Source organism: Xiphophorus hellerii, chromosome 23, assembly GCF_003331165.1.
Source record: "Xiphophorus hellerii strain 12219 chromosome 23, Xiphophorus_hellerii-4.1, whole genome shotgun sequence".
NCBI classification, from domain to species: Eukaryota; Metazoa; Chordata; class Actinopteri; order Cyprinodontiformes; family Poeciliidae; genus Xiphophorus; species Xiphophorus hellerii.
Genome location: NC_045694.1, coordinates 20642298 through 20663963, shown reverse-complemented (window position 1 = coordinate 20663963; position 21666 = coordinate 20642298). Strand labels below are relative to the sequence as shown.

The 21666-nt window shown below is 39.8% G+C and overlaps 1 protein-coding gene across 3 annotated transcripts in view; it reads left to right on the top strand.

Annotated features, from left to right (window-relative positions):
* The window catches only part of nlgn3a (neuroligin 3a), a 181656-nt gene that overhangs the window by 60281 nt on the left and 99709 nt on the right, over positions 1-21666 (top strand). For all 3 annotated transcript variants that reach the window (XM_032554859.1, XM_032554858.1, XM_032554860.1), the window contains one exon: positions 6148-6297. In XM_032554859.1, the coding sequence (XP_032410750.1) occupies positions 6148-6297 (150 nt within the window). The remainder of the gene's footprint in view (positions 1-6147; positions 6298-21666) is intronic.

Here is a 21666-nt window from a genome sequence, read left to right as displayed (position 1 = left end):
GACTCACTGTCATTTTGGCATCCCCAAAATCTAGGTAAAGCTGAATTTGAAAATACTGTCAGGCACGGTGGTGGCGGCATTATGCCAGAGGTTCTGGTGCATTGCACAAAGTGGGGGACTGATGCAGGAGGAGGACTTTCTCCAAATATGTTCATGTCATGTTGAACACTGCTGACTCTGTTTGAATAGTTAAAGGAAACAAACATAAAGACCCTGTTCTAAACCATCAAGAATGGTTCTACCAAACTTTGTTGTCAACAGCCATGACAGAAAAAATGAAAGTTATCAGAAATTAGCCTCTGCACGATTAGATGTGATTTTGCCAACTGCTGTGGGACGGCCTTCCGAGGGTTTTCTTTACTAGGAATATTGCTTGTAATGGACTTGTCAAAAATGTACCATGAAGCCTGGCCTGACAAGAGCACTACAGTAGCATACATGTCATGTCTTACCACATCAGGACATTGTCACCCTTTCCCTCCCACCTCAGACCTCATTGATAGCCGCTGACAGCCACCATGTTTCCCCAAGCGTTGACACAGTGCATGCCGCGACACTTATCTCCACTCAGCTTTGTCCTGTCCCATTCCGTAGTGTCAAGGCCGGGTTCTGGGGCTTTCAGCGTCAGATATATATGACTGACTGCTTTCAACGCAGGGAAAAGGCTAAGGGCAAAAAGGTGGGGATACAGGTGGAGAGAGAAAATAAGATAGCAGAGGAAGGAAGGAGTGCTCAGAGCCCTCCTGGCTGGTTTCACTTGCAGCAGCAACACTAAGAGGCTTGGCGTCGGCTTGAGTTATGCCTCCCACTGACACTTCAATCAGTCCACAGGCACCTTTGAAAGGTTGTGCCCCTTAGTCCTTTTCTAAAATTCATGCCCTGTGATGTATTTGTAGGTCTAACTGTCGCTGCTGTCCAAGCAGAGAACCTTTGATTTATTTATGCACTGGGCAATAGTAAGTAAATTTGTTCTTCTGTGGTGCAATAATGTGCTGCTTATAAAGTAAGTGCTGGGAGTGTATGGGTGTATGTCTCAGTGTAATAGGTGCTGCATGATCACATTCATCTGTTGGGGAAATAAATAGGAGAACTGATTTGTGTAAGTATTACTTTTTGCACATCAGGTTTCTACATTTCCATCATTCACAGATTTTTTTAAATCATTTTTTTAGTTTCCTCAAGACATGAATGTATTTGCTTTGTTTCACATTTTGAGTTAATCTTGCATGGACTTTCAATAGAGCAATAGGCATGTGCCAAGATTACTCAAGGTATGATAACTCTTAGCAAAAATGTTATGGTTTAACGGTATCATGGTACTGTACAACACAATGTATATGCTGTAATTTAAACAGAAAAGTAATTATTCCTACTGCTGCTAAAGTAATACAATGCATTAATTATCACAGTTATGATAATGTCATCTCCATTGTATCTGTGTCTTGGGCTTTTTGTTGATACAGAGAATTTAGCAAAATGTGGAATAAACAGCTGCAAGAACTAGGTTTTCAAACACTTGTTGCTAATTATATTTTTGTCCGTTGTGCTCTATTTCAGGCAAAAGCAAACTAAGAAGCTTATTACCTCATTAAGTCCTGACTGTAGTTCTAACTTGATAGGTGATGTTCTCACTAACCTAATTATTTTTGCAAAACTGTATTTTTTTAATATACATTTGTACCTCTCATCCATACAAAAAACATTTTATATGTTTTGTAGGGGGCTGCACAGTGGTAGCACTGTTGCCTTGCAGCAAGAAGGTCCTGGGTTCGATTCCCGGCTCGGGGTCTTTCTGCTCGGAGTTTGCATGTTCTCCCTGTGCAGGCGTGGGTTCTCTCTAGGTTCTCCAGCTTCCTCCTACAGTCCAAAAATATGACTGTCAGGTTAATTGGTCTCTCTAAATTCTCCCTAGGTGTGAGTGTGTGTGTGCATGGTTGCGTGTCCTATCTGTTTCTGTGTTGGCGACCTGTCCAGGGTGTACCCCACCTCTCACCCGGAACGTTAGCTGGAGATAGACAACAGGACCCCTCCCAACACCACCAGGGACAAGGGTGTAAGAAAATGGATGGATGGATGTTTTTGTAGTATGTATGTAGTAGATATCCAGAGAGGTAACACTTTATTTGACGGGTTGTGAATAAGACTGTCATGACACTGTCATAAACATGACATGACACCTGTCATGAACATGAGTAAGTCTTTGTGAATATTTATGACTTGTCATAAAGTGTCATTCGGTAAATCATGACACTTTTAATAGAAAGTTGACATTATTCAAAATGTCTATGTTATGACAACTTGACATTAACCAAGAAATCATTATCTGACATAAATTTGTTATAAAAGTATTACTGATTAAACCTTAGCTTTAATAACATAAAGCTACATATTTGTTTAAGTTTAATCAGTAATATTTTTATTACAAAGTTATGTCAGATCTTGATTCTTTGGTTAATGTCAAGTTGTCATAACAAAGACATTTTGAATAACGTCAACTTTGTATTAAAAATGTCATTATTTACCAAATGACACTTTATGATAACAGTCATAAATATTCACAAAGACTTACTCATGTTCATGACAGGTGTTATGTCATGTTTATGACGGTGTCATGACAGTCTTATTCACACCCCATCAAATAAAGTGTTACCTCCAGAGATTTTTTTTTTTTTTACCTCCAGAGATTATTATTTTTTAACAACGATATATAGGCCTTTGCCCATTCTGACAAATGTAGTCTTGAAATATCCTCATGAAATTAATGACTGAACGTTAACAGAATAAACTGAAACTGGTACGCTTATTTTACGAGAAGCCTAGCTGTATCTTTAGCCAGGCTTACAATTATTTTCTGTCAGTTTTTTTTTATTGGAAACACTCCTACAATGTAGATTCAGTTCTTTTTGAAAAATCTATAGTAGTCTTCCTGGAGCCTAGGATTTTTTCCTTTTTTTTTTTTGCTGACTTGTATTTGTGGGTTAATTAGTCAGGCTACCTGCAGAGCTAGCAACCATGTCTACAGAAGTGCCATGGCATTTGAATTTTGCCAACTGTAGCTTAAAATGCATTGCTTTAGCAATCTTTACAGTAAGCAAGGGAAAACTGCAGTAGATGTCTTTGAGCCAGCTGCTCAGCAGTGCACATCAGGTAAGAGTTGGGGAGAGCTGTGCTCTTCTGTGCTCCAAATATTTAAAAAAAAAAACCTAAAAGCTATGGTAAGTCTGGAAGTTTTTTTGTAATCTCATAAAAACATTCTTAAATAACTGGAAAAAATGTTTGTAGTTTTAGAACCACAACTTTTTTAAAACCCAGTCGTACCATGATACCGCTAACCAGCCAATGTACAGTATATGTACATCACTCTGTGCATTAATTAATTTATCTCTCCTTTTTTTCAGCCAAAGCTTGGTGCTGAATCTTGATGCTAATAATAATATGCATTAATGTAATGATGTGCTTACCTTGAGTCAGGATGCTTTCTGCAGCTAAGTCACCTTGTTCAGCAGATTGGGCCATCCAGAAAAACACCACTATAATTGATCAAAATTAAATAATACTTTTTTATGCACAGCAGAAATAACTGGAAACCTCCCCCTCCCCAAAAAACAACAACAAAAAAAATGTGTTATCTTATTTTCTCTGCAAAGCAACAACTTTGGTGAGATCCTGTATACGCTTATACATTCCTCTGACAGCAAAATCAAATATTTGGATCATATCTGTGACACTTCCCATGTCAGATCGACTTAGTAAATAGATTAGAATAAGTGGAAACGTCTCCAAATGGAGACCCAATGTGAATCAACAAAAGAGGTGACTGATAACATTGACATGACTAATCTCTTTTTTATTCTTATTTCTGCTCCCTGTTCCTTCTACCTCTCTGCCATTCTCTTTGTATCTGTGGGCCTTTTGTTTGATTAGCTTGTGGAGAATATCGTCCTGCTGCTCCCTCGTTCCTCCTCACCTCATCTCTCGGTTCTTTCTCCCCTCTCTGACTGTGGTTTTAATGCTTTTTCTCACCTCATGGACCCCCTACTCCCACTCTTCTTCTCTCTCCTCCTCCTCCACTTGTCTCAGATAAGTGTGTCCAGAGAAGTGTCAGCTATAAATCACATTTCACCGTGTAGCCTTCTCAGATACCAGCAAGATAAAGGTAGCCATAAATAAGTCCACATCATATACAAGTTACTGCTTTGCTTTTAAACCTAACAGAGCCACAAATAACCCAGGGGATAATAAAATAAGGAAGGGAGAAAACAAGATTTAGCCCTGAAATGGGGGCTAAAGGAAAAAATGCGTCCCTCCATAAAGCATTTCTGCAGTTGTCTGAAATTAGCAGAGAAGACGGGGGGTTGTATAATCATCAGGAGTGCTTGAAGATTGATTCAGGCTATTCTGAACAAGATAGCTGAGGATTTTGGTTCTCTGTAACCAGAGCAACCAGAATACAATGCCATCCGTTTTAAATCTGAGTCATTCCTTCTTTCCTTTTATGCTTTTCTTTTTTTACTGTTCTCCTTTTTTCAATTTCCTTCTTTTTTGGTTGTCTTTTTTATTCTGCTCTCCTTCTGTCTTCATCACTCTGCCCTCCTACCCCTTCTCATTCTCACCACTACAAAAAAGGAGAGGGTGTTGGACAGAGATGGAGGGAAGGCAGGGGAGAAACACGGGGAGAGACTGTGAGTGAAAGTGATACAAAGTGGGAGGGGAAGATGGGTGGAGGCAAGAAGCTACACAGAAACGTTGGGGGTAGAAAGAGTGAAAATGAGAGTTTCTTGTCTTGTCTCCCAGCTCCAGTCAGCCGGTCAGTAATTCAAGTCTATTCCTTAGACAGAGGCTTTTTTTCTCCTGCTCCTCCCCTACCCCTGGTTGTGCTGTTTCTTTCTGGCTTGACTGTCACCTCAGTTGGGTATCAAAACCTCCGCTTTGGAAGCAAAACAAACAACTGTTACCAAAAAATGAAGCAGAAAATGTAGCTTGCCGTCATGTCCAGACAGGAACTATGCAAACAATTTGCCGTTACGTCTTGGGACTGTGTAAAAAAAAAAAAAAAAAATGGAGGTGCAAGATAGCTGTGTGTAATTAGCTTGTGTGTTTTCCCCCTATCACTGTCAGGCCAGATTAGCCTTCTCCATGCTTAGGAGATTTGTCAGAGTACCTATCTCTTTATTCCCCCTATTGGTTTTCTGCTTATTTATATAAAGTAGTGGCTCTGCTCCTGCAAGGTAGCCGAATACAAACTAATAGTTTGGCATATGTATAGTGCTTTGCAAAAGTATTAATATAACTTAAACTTTTCCTCTTTTTTTAATTTTATGATCACAAACATTCAGAGGAGTGTGACCTGCATTTGTATTCAGACTCTGGAGCAAAACAATCAACTGCAATTAGATATTTAAGTCTATTTGGGCATGTTTCAACTATCTTTGCACATTGAGAGATACATTTTGTCAATTCTATTTGCAAAATACCCTGAGTTCAGTCAGATTGAATGGACATTGTTTATAACAATATATTTTCTGGTATTGCTATTTGATTTAGGTCTGGTCTTTGAGCAAGCCTTTCTTAAACATGAATGTACTTAGATCTAATGTACTCCATTGTAACTGCGGTACTATGTTTTGGGTCCTTGTGCTGCTTGAAGATGAATCTCTACCACTGTCTCAAATCTTCTCCAGCTTTTGAAAGGGTTTCTTCGTGGAACATTCTGCGTCTGACTCAATTGATCTTCAACTCTATTCAGCTTCCCTGCACACGCTAAGCAAAGACGTTCCCACAGCATGATGCTAAGTCCACCATGTTTTATCATCTTTTCAGGGTAGTCTGGCATCTTCTGCTCCAGAAATAGCATTTTCAACACGTTTGCAAAGCACTATATATGCATGTGTATGGATGTATTGCGACAGAGTTCAACTCAAGTGAGCTTAATTTGTTTTTCTTAGAGCAGAAACAGTAGAGAAATATTGCACCAATCCCCATTAGCAGGCCAGCAGGCTGCACTGTTTGATTCCAGCTGGTATCTGGGAGGGGGTTGTCAGTTTGTTTGTTTGTGCCCACCATGTGCTGTATCTGAATCTGAGCTGACCCTTTGACCGCGGCGGGTGGATGACTATGTGAATATGTTAATGATGGCCGCTCTTGCAGACATACGAGATACCGGGGCCAAGCCTGTGATGGTCTACATCCACGGAGGGTCCTACATGGAGGGGACTGGCAACATGATTGATGGGAGCGTCCTGGCCAGCTATGGAAACGTCATCGTTATCACTCTCAACTATCGGGTCGGCGTCCTCGGTAAGCATACTTTCTTCTGTTTTTCTCTGTCTTACCTTGTCCTTCAAGGGCATTTTTCTGGGGCATCTTTATAGGGCATCTGGGTGTAATGAGCGCTGCTGATTGCCTCACACACTCTAAATGAGGCCTAATGAAAAACACAAGCGCAACTGTAAAATATGGACTGTCCTTTATGCTTCGTGTTGATGTGTATGCAGTCTGGTTGTGGATCAAATTGCTGTAATTGAGTCGGCTGAGTGTGGGCTTGTTGTTGTGGCTGGGATTTGGGATAAATTAGGAAATTATTGTAATGAGACTGAGAAATGATGAGATGGGTGTGATGCAGGGGAGACAGAGGAGAGGAAAAGGGTTTGTTAGCGGTAAAAGAGGATCTTCCTGAGTTGCAGTTGGTTGCAGACAAACTCACACCGATGAATCCCCTTTCAGACACTTGTGTGTGCGCCCCTGCGTGTGTGTAGGTGTGTGTGTGTCTGGGTGGTCTGAGGAGGGCAGAGAGAAAAAAAGAGAGAGAGAGACAGTGAGAGAGTGACTGAGAGCTCCATGGAAACAGCTAAAGCAGCACAAAATGGAGTTTGTTAGTGCACAACCCAAGCTTTGTACCTTTTCCATCCATCTCTGGGACAGAATTGATCTCCATCCACATATATTTTTCACATTTAAAGTGGTTATAGACAAACCGTTTGAATGGAAAATCAAATCTCCCTGCTGTTTGCTTGTTGAAATATTGCCTCAGATTTTACCTAATTTGTTGCTGGCTGTTAATATAAAGTGTGTCGGTTGTCACCACGTTCTCTTTAAATAGATGGGAAGTCTTATAAGAACACCAAAGCGCCTATTTGTTTGTCTATTTTTCAGTACTGTCACATTTTCTGGGGGTTTCCCAGTTACTCAGACTTTACAGTAAATATCAAGTTACTCATCATCATGCTTAAAGAAATAGTGTGAAATTATTGAAGCAATGTTTTAATGAAACATTATAATCAGATATTATTTACTTCAAACAGATAACTCTCATAACATCTTCACTGATTATAAATTATTTGGGAAACTTTTACAGTCACAAGAAATTCAGTCTCAATTTGTGTTTTGTGAATTATGCAAAAACCGTTATGTAAACATCATCACAGTTGCATTGGGCGATTATGCACAGAGAAGCAATGACTTTGAACAGGTGATGGAGATAAGAGGTGGTCCACCCTCAAGAATATTCCTGTGAAATAACTACTTTGAAAAGAAGTCCCTGATAAAAAAAAAAAGAAAAAAAGTGACCTCCATGAAAGTATAAATGCCATTAGTGGCCTTGGAAAGCTGCACAGGCTTTACCTGTTTGTTTATGTAAATTGTACTAAAAAGCATAAACTACACCTAACCAAGAATCCTGTATAATGTTTGCTATGGTGGTAAAAGAAACCATAATGTGAAATTTAATAGAGTGCATAAAATAAGCAGATTTAACACGATCAGTGACATTAAAAGTTGCAATATGAAGACTCACTTTTTACTGTTGGGCTTATGAATTTAGGTCATGGGTAAGGAGCAGCACTATAACAAATGCATCACAGAAATTAATGTTGCTCTGTTCATTTTTCTATAGAAACCCCACAAACTAAACCAGCTGTCATCCTATGTGCTTATTGCTTCGCCTCATTACACTTTGCAAAACAACACAATATACTGCATACCCTATAAATCTGCAAATCACAGGATATCAGCTGAACCACTGTGAATTAATTATTAATTATGAACTATATACAATCTTAAATAACTTTGCGATCCTTAACTAAGACACTTTGAACTCAGCAACCTGGATGGTAGCCAAGCTCTTGATCTAAGCGTTCCTACACAATCTTGAAGAATCTGGAATATTCTGGATTTTTTTTTTCTTTCAGTTTCTGAGTCTGTTACAAGATGGAAGAGTGATAAGTAATCTGGTGTATTGCTTATTATATTGTATAAAAGACAAATATGAATTTCAAAATTAGGTTTTTATACATGTAGTATTTCTATATTATTGTCTACAGTTGTATGTCACACATTTTATAGTTTATATTCTTTTTAAAAGCATTGTAAAAAAAAAATCACAACTCCTTCAACCTTTTTTGTATCATAAGCTTGTCTGATTTAACAAGTAATCACTTCATTTATAGTTTGATTTGGTACAAGTATAATTCTGTTAAAAAAAAGGAAAAAACTGGAATCATTATCATTTTAAATATTTGCAATCAAAATCATAGTTGCTGGCTTCTGGAAGGTTAATATATACCTTTTGTCTTAGGGTCTTACACTATTGTTCAAAATACTCATGCTTTATTTTTTAGTCATAATATACACGGAAATAAGGAATAGGCTCGTATGTTTTTCACAAAAGATAATTACAATTGTAACAATCATTTCTTTAAAGGGCCAGCAGTCTCTGAACCGACACATAAATCTTTCATCTGTAACAATTTATTTTCTGAAAACAAGCTGAGATATGAGATACCTCTACTTTTTCTGTTCAAAGAGCAGACTCCCTCAGCCTTCAGCACAGAGGGCTGTACATGTGAGTAGCAGGAGGGTGACGGAGGAGTGCTGCTTTATCCTTCAGGACATTGAGATGATTGCTGTGGGTGAATCACAGAAGCACAGCTACATTCATCCTGAGACTCTCTTTTTGATGGAGATGAGAGCGCTACGGCCTATCGATTTTGTCATCAGGACTCCTCGCCTTGAATACGCTGTGTTTTCCTCTGTCATTTTTGTGGAGTATCCTTTTGAGCGTTGTAATCAGCCTTCAGGGTGGGAAGGTAGTCAGGCTGAGCATGCTGCCTCCTGCTCCTGCCACTGCTTTAAAGCTGAGCACATAAGCCTAATACAGATTCATGACCATATTTCTTTCATGGCACTTCAATTATGAGTCAGATGTTTCCTCTCCCGCCGCCACGTTTCACCAAATGTCATTCTACAAGCCTGCGCACCCTGCCGACAAACACCACATACAAATTCTAGCAGCACGCCCGCACAGGCACACACGCTACGTCTCACATCATCTAACACACTACAGACACAGTCAGTGAGACGAAACAAGAACAAGCCATGCGCAGACACACACAAACGCACACTGTTTGCACGCACTGAAGTGCACAAAAACAGACGCGTTCACAGGCACAAATACAGTTTACAAAGCAGCTCTTGTGGCAAGCTCCCCAACCGCTATTCTGACCAATGAGTGAAGGCGAAGTGATGCATGTAGTTGAGTGATAATGTCCACTGCTGTAGCATGGTCAGATAATCTCCCCACGGTAAAGCATTAAAGCTTTATTACAGGCACGCTCATATAAACCAAATAAAACCGAGGCCAGAGAGAAATAAGACCATGATGGGCCAATTAACACTAAGCTGTGTGAAGATATTTAGTCATGAAAACTGCAACAGCATGAGAAACAGGGATTTCATCTTTTTGGCTTTGTATGTATAAGGTGTGCCTGCACTTTTAGAAATAATCTACATCAAACAGAATTAGGTAAGCTTGATGAAGTGTTTGTTTTGGACGCAAGCGTAATATCAGGTCATCTGAAATCTAGATTAATGTAATTCCTTAAGCTTTACTTCATTTTATTACATGTCAGTGGATTCTGCACAGAGGACGTGATTTAACCAAGAAAACGGACTAAATCCGTGAATAGATAAATATCACAGTATGACAGTGTATTTAATTAGGCGTCTTCAAGGGAAAAGGAAACAGCAGAGCAGAGAAGATGATGGGTTTTAGTCAAAGCATCTCAAACCAGACATTCTGACATTATTATAGCTCTCACACCATCGCCTTGCAATCTGGTTGTCTTATTAATAATGCAGCAAACACCTTTGAAATCCACATAACATACTGAATATTTAACACAACTCACAGAAACAATAGATCTAAAGCCATCCGATCGACCCTCCCTTACAAGCTTGTTAAAGAGTTATAAGGTGGAGACTAAAAAAATGACTTTTTATCAGCAAAAGCAAACACTGGTAAACATAATTATTGCATGTATTTCGGTCTCTTGCAGCTGTTTCAGATTACTTTCACTATTCTTTTTGGTAACATTTAGCCAATATATTTGGGGAGCCTCTTGCTCACATGGAGCAAAATTATAGATTTTTTTTTTCTCTGTTATAAATATAGATTAAGGCTTTGTTGGGTGCTTTGCTATGGATTCAACTGCAGACTTATCACACAATGCACAGAGTTCTGTTTTTTTTTTTTTTTTCCAGGCACAAGGAAGGTGGTCACGTTTGTTAGGAAGTTAGGTGGTGCTAAACACAATGCCATCTATTTGAGGCATTCAAAGACTTGATACAAGAGAACAGGGAACAACAACCCTGAATACATATTCTCATTGTACAATGACCCAATCAAAATTCAGATGTAACTAAAAATATTGATCTTCATACAGTCTGACTGATCTCTTGCTCGTTTGTGCAAAATGATTTTAAAAATGGTCCCAAGATATACAAATCTGAGTCAGGTGTAATCTCAAAGACTTGAGCAGGAAAGATGATTGTACAAATAATTAAAATAGGGGTTGCTATATACAATGTAGCAACCCCTTTGTTGCTGCCATTCAATTTTTGTATTTGGAGGGCTTTTTAGCTCAGGTGCTGCAAGTTTAAATAACTATTGCTCAGTGTGTTGTGCCGCATTGCTTTAGAATAAGATATACTGTAAATCCAATTTTGGAGGAGATTTAAAATGAGCCGTAAGGCATCAGCAGCGGGAAAACAAACATATTTGGAAAGAAAGTTAATTTTAAGTAAAATCCTTAGAAAAGCTGAATATTATGGTAAGACATGCAGACACTTTTCAGGGAATCTGATCTGTTGAATCTTCATGTTCCAATTAAAGAGGAGACTTGGAAGTTTCTATGGGAGCTCCATCAGCCCCTCCTTCCTGCAGCTCTTCGCCCCTGTGCTGCTGTAATGGTAATTATTGCTTCAAAGGGTGGACTGGAATTTTCGCGCAGCCCCGTTTGCAAACTTTCATATTTCAACCTGTTAAGATGAATGAGAATTCATTTCAGATCTTATCTTTAATTAGTTATTGACCCATCGCAGAATGATTATCACCGGATGAATTATCGAGTGTAGAGTTTTACACCATTCAGAGTGTCCTCTTACTACTTGTCGAACTGCGCTTGGGTCAGGGCCCCGAGGTGGAGGGTTTGTTTACCAAAGACAAACAGTGTTTGGATTTCTGCTCATTGATCTGTGTGTGTATATATATGTGTGGATATGAGATTGTGTTTCTGTGTGTGCGTATGAGAGAAAAAGAGGGAAAGGAAAAAAAAGAGAAGACATTGCGAGTATGCATGTGTTTGGTCACATGCACTGGATGCACGTGTGCACGAGCCTCATTGCAGCTCTCTTCTAATGATGTGTAATGAGTCCCAGTCAGGGGGGAGTATCTTGTATCACTGCTCTTTACAAATATAATTACTCACTGGCTCTCCAGAGCATGTCAATTTTTCAGTCCATTGGGGGGAAGGGGTAAAAACTTGGAGGTGGTGTGCGTGTGTGTGTGGGAGTATGTGGGAGGTTGGAGGTGTTGGCGCTTAATTACTAGATTCCAAATGCATTAGAAATTAACAAAAGCTGTCTGACTTGCCAAAAATCAAGGTGAGACTCTTCAATGCAGCCAAGTGCTGTAAATAGGAGAATGGTCAAGTACAGGGCATACTTGTAGAGTACATCCACCTCTAACGGGGATTATTTTAATGACCTTTGATGTTTATCTGTCATGTCTCGCTGATCGCAGCCTTTTTATGGACAAGCCATCCACAGTGTGGACTGTCACCTCAGTCCACTCAAAGTTATTCAACCCCTCCAAAGAAGTACTTTCCAGAACAAATGTAAATAACCTGCTGTATGGATGAAACCGTGAAAGTAGCTGTGCAGGTGGCTACATTTCCTGTTGTTTAGTATGATTCCAGCTTCTCCCTTTGTTACGTTCCGCTCTTTGCAATTGTGACTGTCAGTAATTCAGGCAGGGATTTGGGGAGCAGAGGATATTTGCTATGTGTGAACAATAATGTGGAGCAAAATGTAGTCTACCACCCAAGTTTGTGGAGTTGTTTTCACTAGCGAATGACAGCGCAGCTCCTCTGAGAGTTGAGCAGCGAGCAGTGTGCTTCTGGCCTCCTGACCCCAGCACTGTAGTCTGCTGTAAAATCTTCCAGGCTGAGCTATGAAAGCATTTGCTCCCATTTTTGCTGCCTCATTGGCGTTTTTAAGTGATAGATTTTATTCTCACTGCAGTGAAATTTAAGGATACCATCTAGTACAGTCATTTTTTTCCTTGCCAATAGAAGTCCATGTATATTTAGAGCACAGCTGGGCAATGAAGTATGGATTTCCTCAGTAGGACTTAACACAAATTGTTTGAAAAGCTCACCAAAGAAATATAGCAAATTCTGCTTTGCATCACAGGGGGAACAAGAATCTATCTGATGAGCAGACATCAGTAAATGCTATGGCAGACTTGCAGCATTGCAGCAGAGATTTTGAAGCATCTGAGTTGCAATGGGCTCTATGATGTACTGTGAATACATCTTAATCGCAATGACAATCAGTTATCATCACAGTATCCAGATTTGTGACCAAGATTGTAAAGATGTGGAAGTGTGGAGACATTGTGATTATAAAAATGAAGTAGTGTATTAATGTGTGTTGTTCACCACCACCGCATTATCCAACAATGATGCTGCTGTTTATTTTTTAGTAATGCTGTTTAGGCCAAAATGAGCTACATCCATATCACAAAGGGTTGTTTCAAATGTAATAATTGTTTTTTGTTTATTTTATATGCAAAAGGAGTCCACACCAGAAGATTGCCAGCCTTTACGTGGGTTATAGTGGCCACAATGCTAAAATGCCCACAGGATATTAGAAATTCACATGAGACAAAAGGTTGAATTAAGTGTTTTCTTGCTTCTGCTATTGTTGTTTCTATATTTACCAATCAGATTGTAAGCTTATATTATAATATCACAACCCTGGGTTCAACCTTATTTATGTGACTCTGATAACCTCCAAGTCATGACCCAAGCTTCTTTAAATGGCAAACTGTGATCTTCTTCAGAAATGTAGCTCTGCTTCAAATCTGTTTACATTTTTCTTGGAAGTATTTGCCATATTATTACTTTCTTTCAATATTTGCCAGTCATGTAGTGACTAAATGCCATATTCTGCTGCATGCAGTTTGATTTCAAGTTTTCAATTTCACTATTGCTGAGTGAAAATATTTCTTCTAACTTTCCTCCTCTGGTTTTCACTGGAATGATGGTGATGCTATGGGCAAAACTGCAAGTGTCTGACTCTGTGGTTGACTGGCAGGATGGGGCTCATCAGATATCTCTATACGTCTGCTTGGCGACCATTTTTGGCAGAAGGAGCAGATGATGCAGCAGGAAACATGGGTGGAACTTGAAAATCATCTTAATGGAATTCATCGACTGGATCTTTGATATTGAAACCCAGCCATTCCAGCCCGCCCTGATCCTCTTCTAAAACCACTTCTGTGTTTCACTGTTGCCAATTTTTTGTCCCCTGAAATTCCGCCAGAATTCTCACATAGAGATAAAATGTTTTCCTGACGCTATCGAGAATAAGAACTTACCTCCGAAGGAACAATTACACCAAATAATGTAAACGAAAGAGAGAAATTAACAGAAAAAACACAAATGTTTGTACCAAAAAGAACATCGATGAGTTCCTTTATGCCTCGTGTGATCTCACCTGTCTCGTGCTCAGAGAGTTTTGTTTTCTTGGGAGATTAAATTTTGCTGCAAGTAGTTAACCACTTATAAAAACGTAGCAAGACTAATAGAACGACAAGTGACAAACTACATATGACATGAGTTTGACTGATTTTACAGAAACATCTGGCTACAGCCTTGTAGATTTCTACAACCTTGGATTTTGTGTACTATTGTGTAAACAAGCAACTATTAAAATCAGTCTTTACTGTATTGTTCTCCTTCAAATTGTATTGCAATCCCTTCCTGCTTTTCCAGGGTCGCTATGTCAGTGATATCAATAAGAAAAACCAATCATACTAAATACACAATGTATTTTACTAAGTAAATCAAATATTTGAAATGACAATCTGACTTACTGCAAAGGAACAGTCAATCTGACCACACCATTCCAGTCAAGGCTTAACCAACTTAAAACAAACTCTTTCCATAAATTATGTATCCTTCTGTACATGTTCCAGGTTTAGGTCATTTTGTTTATTGACTGATATATGAGTGCAGCGCAATACAAATTCTTAAAAGTAGGCAAAAAGGGAGGGGAAAGCAAAAGTTGAGTGAGTTTTCTTGGTCTTTTTTTCATCAATAGCAAAGCTGGAATGGATATTTACTTGTTTCCATTGCCATTTGGATAAATTCATCCAAATTAAGAAGAGAACAAAACATTTATTCATCCTATTAATGTCAGGGAGTGAGGGATTGAAGTAATGGTTTTTCATGCTCCAGTCTGCGGCAGCTCCTTGATGTCTCTCTCTCACAAATCACAGCCAGGAAATTAACTCTTAGGCTGTTCTTGCAAGACACACTGTTACAAACGTCTGGCTCTTCAAGACCGGGCCAAGAAGGGGCCAATTGTTTCTCACTGCTCGGCTTTTTACTGTCCCCAAGAAGATGTTTCTTGTCTGTAGCATAAAACCCAAGCACGGTATTGATTATGCATGAAGGAGAAAGGTGCTAAGTGGCATAGGAAAATGAGGGAACATCTGCAACCAGACAGGTTTTTCACAGCAGGATGCACAGTTTTCTTTTTGTCTCACAGTTTTGTTAGAAAGTCCCACTAAACATTGACAGTTATAATATTATGGGCTTTAGATGAATTGTGTATCATTTGTGCTTTGTTGAAATCTAAGTTTAAGCACAGCAGGTGGTGACTGGCAAAACCTTGGTGATATTTTAGATGTTTCAGTTTGGTGAGTCACTTAAGCTGCTTCTCTGTGTGAAAATCTGTCTGTATTGTGGCACTTTATGTTTTTAATGTGCAGCCTTTTAGTCTTAGGTAATGCAGTGAAAAATGTACACCAATATCCACTCAAATGGGCTTTATTTAGGAGGAGAAAAAAATGAAACAAGGAATAAAATACACGTCATGCTAAACTAAAATTATGTAATTCAGGTGTTTCACACTGGCTGGCACAAAACGGTAACTCCAACAAAACTTCAGAAAGACGTGCTGCAAAATCACGCTCATTCTGCACCAAAGGTGAGCATGTGCTCCTCCTGCTGCTGACAATTACACCCCCCCACACTGAACACCCCTGTGATTGTAGACGGCATGTCCACCGGTCCATTGTCGAAATGTTGTTCCTTGGAGTTCACAGTAATGTACATCACAGGCCAATCAAGGAATGCATTCTGCTGCCAGTCAAATTGCTAGCATACAATACACAGTTTACCACATCTTGTACAACCCCATAAGTGTTTGTGAAAAACAGGCAAGAGCCGCGCAGGATCTGCTAATGGAGATGAATGTGGCCGGGGCGAACTGGGGCAGAACCGTCTAAAGCTGCACCCATGGAGGAGTGAACTTATACTGTAGCTTTCTTGCAATAATTAGACCCTAAAATCAGACAGAGGAATATAAAATGGAGCTTTATACCTGTTGTAGGTGTGCAGTGTATGTCGTCTAAAATTGATCCATTAGATTATAACTTTTTTTTGCATTAAATCTGTCAACAGTTACCGTTGACCGTTATTTCCAGTTTGTTTCTAGTATGTTTTATAGGACGTAATCAAAGTATAGTAGGCTATGTATATAGTAAGCAGCTTTTAATTAGTAATTAGTGTGTAGTGTAGTAATTGTAAGGAAAATCCAAGCAAATATTCAAATGGAAAATTGATTTTTTTTTTAAAAATGTGCTTTTGTTTCAGAATAATGCTGAAAGGATTTGTTTTTTCATGGGGAAAAATGTTTAAATAAAATAAGTTTACAATAATTTCATTATAAAAACTAATAGACTGGAGCACTTGTCTCCAGTCGCATGGGTTGTTCACATTCAGCTGAATTGTCATTTAAATCTTGGCTGGAGGCTTTCTTTGCACAACAGGAGGCAACTCACAATATGAGACCGCTTCACAGGCAGGAGGTGAGATCTTAACATTTTTGGTTTACATAAAAAAATCCCTTCTTTTCCACACATAGATTAATGGCTTTATAAATCGCAAACTCTGTTATAAGGACTCTAATCAGTGTAAAACATTGCAGCCAATATTTGCTCATTGTGGTATGTAATTTGACCATTTAAAATGGTCATAATGCCCAGAAAGCATCAAACTTTTCACAAATAGAACAAAGATTTGAGAAAATGTAAAAGAAAAAAGAAAAAAACATTCTGCCAGCAAGTCATTTGTACCTTGTCTGTCATTGGGTGTTTTTTTCAACAGAGTTGCATTTCCTCACAAATGGCAGGGCAACAACACAAACATTTCCTCTTCGACTTCAAAATCAGAGTCTCAAACATATATAAATGCGTCAAGCTTAAAGAACTGACAATCAGGGCTCCTTTTAATAGCTTACACTTATTTCACCAATCAAAGTTTCGTGTTGACAGCAACTGAATGGAGCTTTCCAAGGCAGATTTTCCTTGAATGAAAAGCACTGTGGCATTGTTATATCATGATATCTAATGACACCCCTAGTTCTTTTACTGAATTTTAAATGATTTTCACTCACAGTATGACATTTCACAGGTCCTAAGAATATGCTTCAATTCGACTGTTCAAGATTACGTTTCTTTGTTTCTTCTTATCCCTGCATAGTTAAAAAACAACAAACAAACAAGGAACCTGCAGCAACTTCGGACCTGCTTCCATAAAACTGACCCCATCATTCACAGTTCGCCACTTCAGCCTCTCACCCCTTATATACGGATTCCCATGTGTGCCTCACTTAAGACACATGAAAAAGACATACAGTATCTTCTCTATATAGTTAATTTATTTGTAAATGTTTTTCAATTAAACCAAATATTAGGCACCTATTAGAAAGTCACATAATCGTAGGTTTTGTATCTGACAATGATTAGATGATTATACAATTTATATTAAGTCCTGAAGACCGAATCAATTACCTGCACTGCTTTTTTGTCTTTAACACATCTTTCACTTTTCCAGCAAAATCTGTACTACCCTAATTATTTTGGTGATGGAGAATTAAGAGTTATTTGGTCTAGCTATTATTTAAATAAATAAGGTTTGGAGGAAAATGAATGCATAATGAAGCATTTAAATGTGGGTAAACTGTTTCAGCACAGAGATTCTGTTTGCTATATAAGCCACTTAATAAATAAAAATCTACCCTTGTGCCTGTTTTCTGAATTGGGAGCATGTGCAAACTCAGGTTTGCAACATGCTATCATGGGTCTACTGTTCTCATATTCTTATTATAATGAAATATTCCTTGAGCCCTGGAGACAGAAGCCATTAATATGAAAACATTAGTTTTCATAGCAAGTTAATGCTTCAGCTATTTCGGGGGATGTAGACACTTGTGGTTGCACATTCACTAAAAATCATTGATGTCTCAAACTATGTTTTTTTTTATATATATTGTTGTTGTCTTACAGACATTTCCTGATGTCTGTGCTAATGTCTCAGGGTTGCTCAACCTCCTGTGTCCCTTGCCTGCACAACCTTTCACCTACTCTCTACCTCCAACATATCAGTGATGTTTAATTGCAGTTACACCTTTTTTACACCATTTCAAGTTTAATGTCAAAATCACATTTATATCACATTTATTTTCTTTAGCTTCTCTGATTTAGCATTCATTTATGATTTTATAACCATAACTTATATCACATTTATTTTCTTCAGCTTCTCTGATTTATCATTCATTTATGATTTTATAACCATAACTTATTAATTATCCTTATTATAATCCTAATGTGAGTTATTACAGATGTTTTTCTGAAAAGAAACCAAGAATAATCCATGATTCTAATTATTTGATGCCAAAGTTACAGTTACTTGTTTTTCTTGTAAGTGTTCCCACAAATGTAACTGTAAATATTATTATAAGTAAACCAATATTAATATAAGTATTTTACTTTGAATCTTATCAAATTACTCTTTAAAACTTTCATGCTTTAAAATAAGGAATAGTCTCAGCTATTTTTATAAATCTGCAGGCTGGAAACTTACTTCCTCTTTTTCCAGGAAACCTGCTTTTCCTGCTTCATGACTCTCTGACTGACTATGATTTCTTATGATTAGATAGAAAAAAGTAGAATTAAAGCAAAGTTTGCTTTAGACAAAAACAACACACACAACCAGATTTATTTTATTGACACCTAAGTATACTGTTGGGCCTAGATGTCCCTTGAGTGATTCATTTTAAAGATAACTTTATTTATTATTACTGTTAAACTAAAATCTCCAGCATGGGGAAGTGGGATGAGCTCGGATTTTCTTGACACCCCCTCCACGAGGTCAGACCTTTCACATGCTGGGAGTCCATCCCCCTCCTGCAGTTCGCCGTCCTCATCCCCTGGAAAGAGAAGATGTTCGTCTGGGATGTGAAGATGCAGATTCTTCATCCTCAGTTGTCACAGAGGGCTCAGTGTAGTCATCAAAACTCCACTTCTCTTGACACCCCCTCCTTGGAGTTTTGATTTCCCCCATGAGGTGATGAATGTCGAAGAAAACTTGGATCGCTCTGATTCTTCTACAGGAACCTTCGCTGGATGAACTGTCGGTTCTTCAGGATGTGGAATGATTCTTTAGGGAAGGGAAGATGGGCTGAGACGTAAGGCCTCAAAAAAAAAAAATTCTGGCTGTTCAGCAGAGCAAAGCAAAAAGCATAAGCATCATGACGCTTTATCCGTAATCATGATCCTTTTCCATTTTAATCCATCAGGTTGTGACAGGAGTTCTTCTTTAGCATAGTCCAATTTCTTCACAGCCCTCCCAGTCCAAAGCCTTGAAGTTGTTCTTTGAACGGCAACCTTCCTGTAATAGTGGCCAGTCTAATGTAGGATGGCATGGTGCTTGATTCTCTGGCCATCTTCTCGTAATGTTCTGGTTTGCTGTAGCTAAGAACTGGCTTGAGCACTGCTTCCTCATGGACCCCTTTCTTCATCAGTAGTACTGTGTTGAAGTTCAGTACTTGCTTTACAAAATCTCGGGCGTTGAATCTCAGCTTGATCACCGTAGTTGCAGGCCGATCTTGAGCTTTAATCCAAACTCTCTGCCCTGTTTTCAGTGACACTTCGAGCTGCAACTTCCCTTTTCCTCCTCTGAGCAAAAAGGAGAAGTGTCTTCGCCTCCCTGCTTTCTGTGACGTGAACGGAGTTCCTCTGCAGGGGAAGACCTGCTATTCTAGCAGTTGTCACTGTGTCCATCAGCACCAAGAGGTACTTCTCACCTCTCTTTCCTGTTGTCCCCATTGGCTCTGCTACATCCATGCAGACTGAACCCCATGGGACTGTGCTCTTGATGAACAAACCTTCCATCCGCTGCCCTGGGTGCCCTGCGTATCAACCACATACCTCAAAGTCACACAGCTGCATCGGATGGGCTGAAGGGACATCCAACAGTCCTGCTTGCTCAGTTCTTCACGGGGGTGTAGCACGCCTGCATATTCGAGGGCCTTATGCACGCACCGTACTACCTGCTCCCCGTGCTACTCTTCTGGGACCTCCCGTCCTCTGGGAGTACTGTCCCACTTCTCGGTACCGACAAAGATGATCTTCCTTTGTTGGACATAACAGTCCACTTCATCATTTCCACGCCAATGAGCTCCCTCATGCGTGTGTGCTCTTTGATGCTCAACTTCTATCTCCAACTGCAGTTTTAGCTCAGCAATCTTTTTCCACAAATCTTTGTGTGCCACTGGCTTGCCCTTTGCTGTCTCGAAACCATTTTCTTCCCAAATGGCCAAGTCCTCCTTAAGGGCTTGAGCACAGTAGTAACTGTCGGTTACTAACCTGGCACTCTTGATTTTCCTTTTCACCAGCTCCAGCAATCCTTCCAGCACTGCCGTTACTTCTCCGGCTTGAGCACTACCGGGAGCTTTTCCTTTCTGACGACATCTTTCTTTGCCGTCCTGCTTCAGAATAAATCCCCAGTATGCCGACTGGTCGGACCCCTTTCTGGATCCATCGGTGTAGATTGTCCATTCCAGTTGTCCTGGCTTCTCAGATGTCGCTTGCGGTCGTTTCTTACTGGTGGGTTGTGCTGGCCCAATTTCAAGCTCCGGGTCCAGCAGGATGTCTTTAACCATGTCAGCGTCTGTGTGATGATGTCAGCTGCTGGTGTTTGTTCCTCTGTTGCCGGATGTCTTCTCGATGGCTGCAGTGGAGGACGCGGTGTGCTTCCTCATCCATCGTCAGCTGATGATACTTTTCTCTGTTTCTTGTGCATGCTTGCTGGCTGGTCTTTTCTTTTCTTGTCAGGATTACATCACAAACCACTCCAGCAAGACTGAGCCAACTTTTTCTTTGTCAGGGGTTGATGTTTCAGTTCCTCATTCTTGGAACCAACTTCCCCCCTTGCTTCAGGTCTGAGTGACAGTAGCTGTGTAGAAGCTGATGCAGTTCTGTTGAGTTCTCCTCATTTTCCAAACGATCTGGACGGCCGGCTTCCTCCGGTTTCTTCCCCAGATTTTCCTCCTCGAAGTGATCATCCATCACTCCGTCTCTCTGTCGGTTCGAGTTGTCTATCCCCCAAAGCCTCTCTTTAGCCTTCGAGCAGGGATGGGTCTAGACTATGTTGGCTACTAGCTTCACTGTCTGGATCCGGTCATTTATCCTCAGTAGAAGCTTTCCCTCACCTGTATGCCATACAGTTACTGCAAGGGTTGTGACTGACGGCCTTATCAGTCACCATTAACTCTATTCCCTAAGAGTTAACAAACCAAGTGAGCTATTCAGATCCTCACATCTGTTTTTACTGACTTGGCACGTAGGGCCATCCTACTCTGTTGGATCGAGCCCCACGTTGGGCGCCACTTGTTGTTGCGCAACACCCCCCCTCCCCCTTCTTTCTCTCCTCTCTCACTCTCACTCTCTGCTTCCTCTTCTGAGAGGGGAGATGTGCTACCAGCTCTCCTTCTAACGGGTTAATTGAGTTTCCTAAATCTGCTGGGATTTACCCTGTCCAGAACTGAAGTAAACTCTGTTTAAGCTGGTTTCGAGAAACGATTCGCCTGGTTATCTGACGGCCTACATCCAGGTGTCCCACCCTTCTTCCCCCTGTGAATTAGCCAGACTGAGCAGCCTACAGCCAACTAGTTTCACAGAGCACACCTGTTAACGGTCGCTCGTTCTCTATTTTACAACTTGCATTTGTTATTGAACCAGGTAGGTTTTAGTGACTC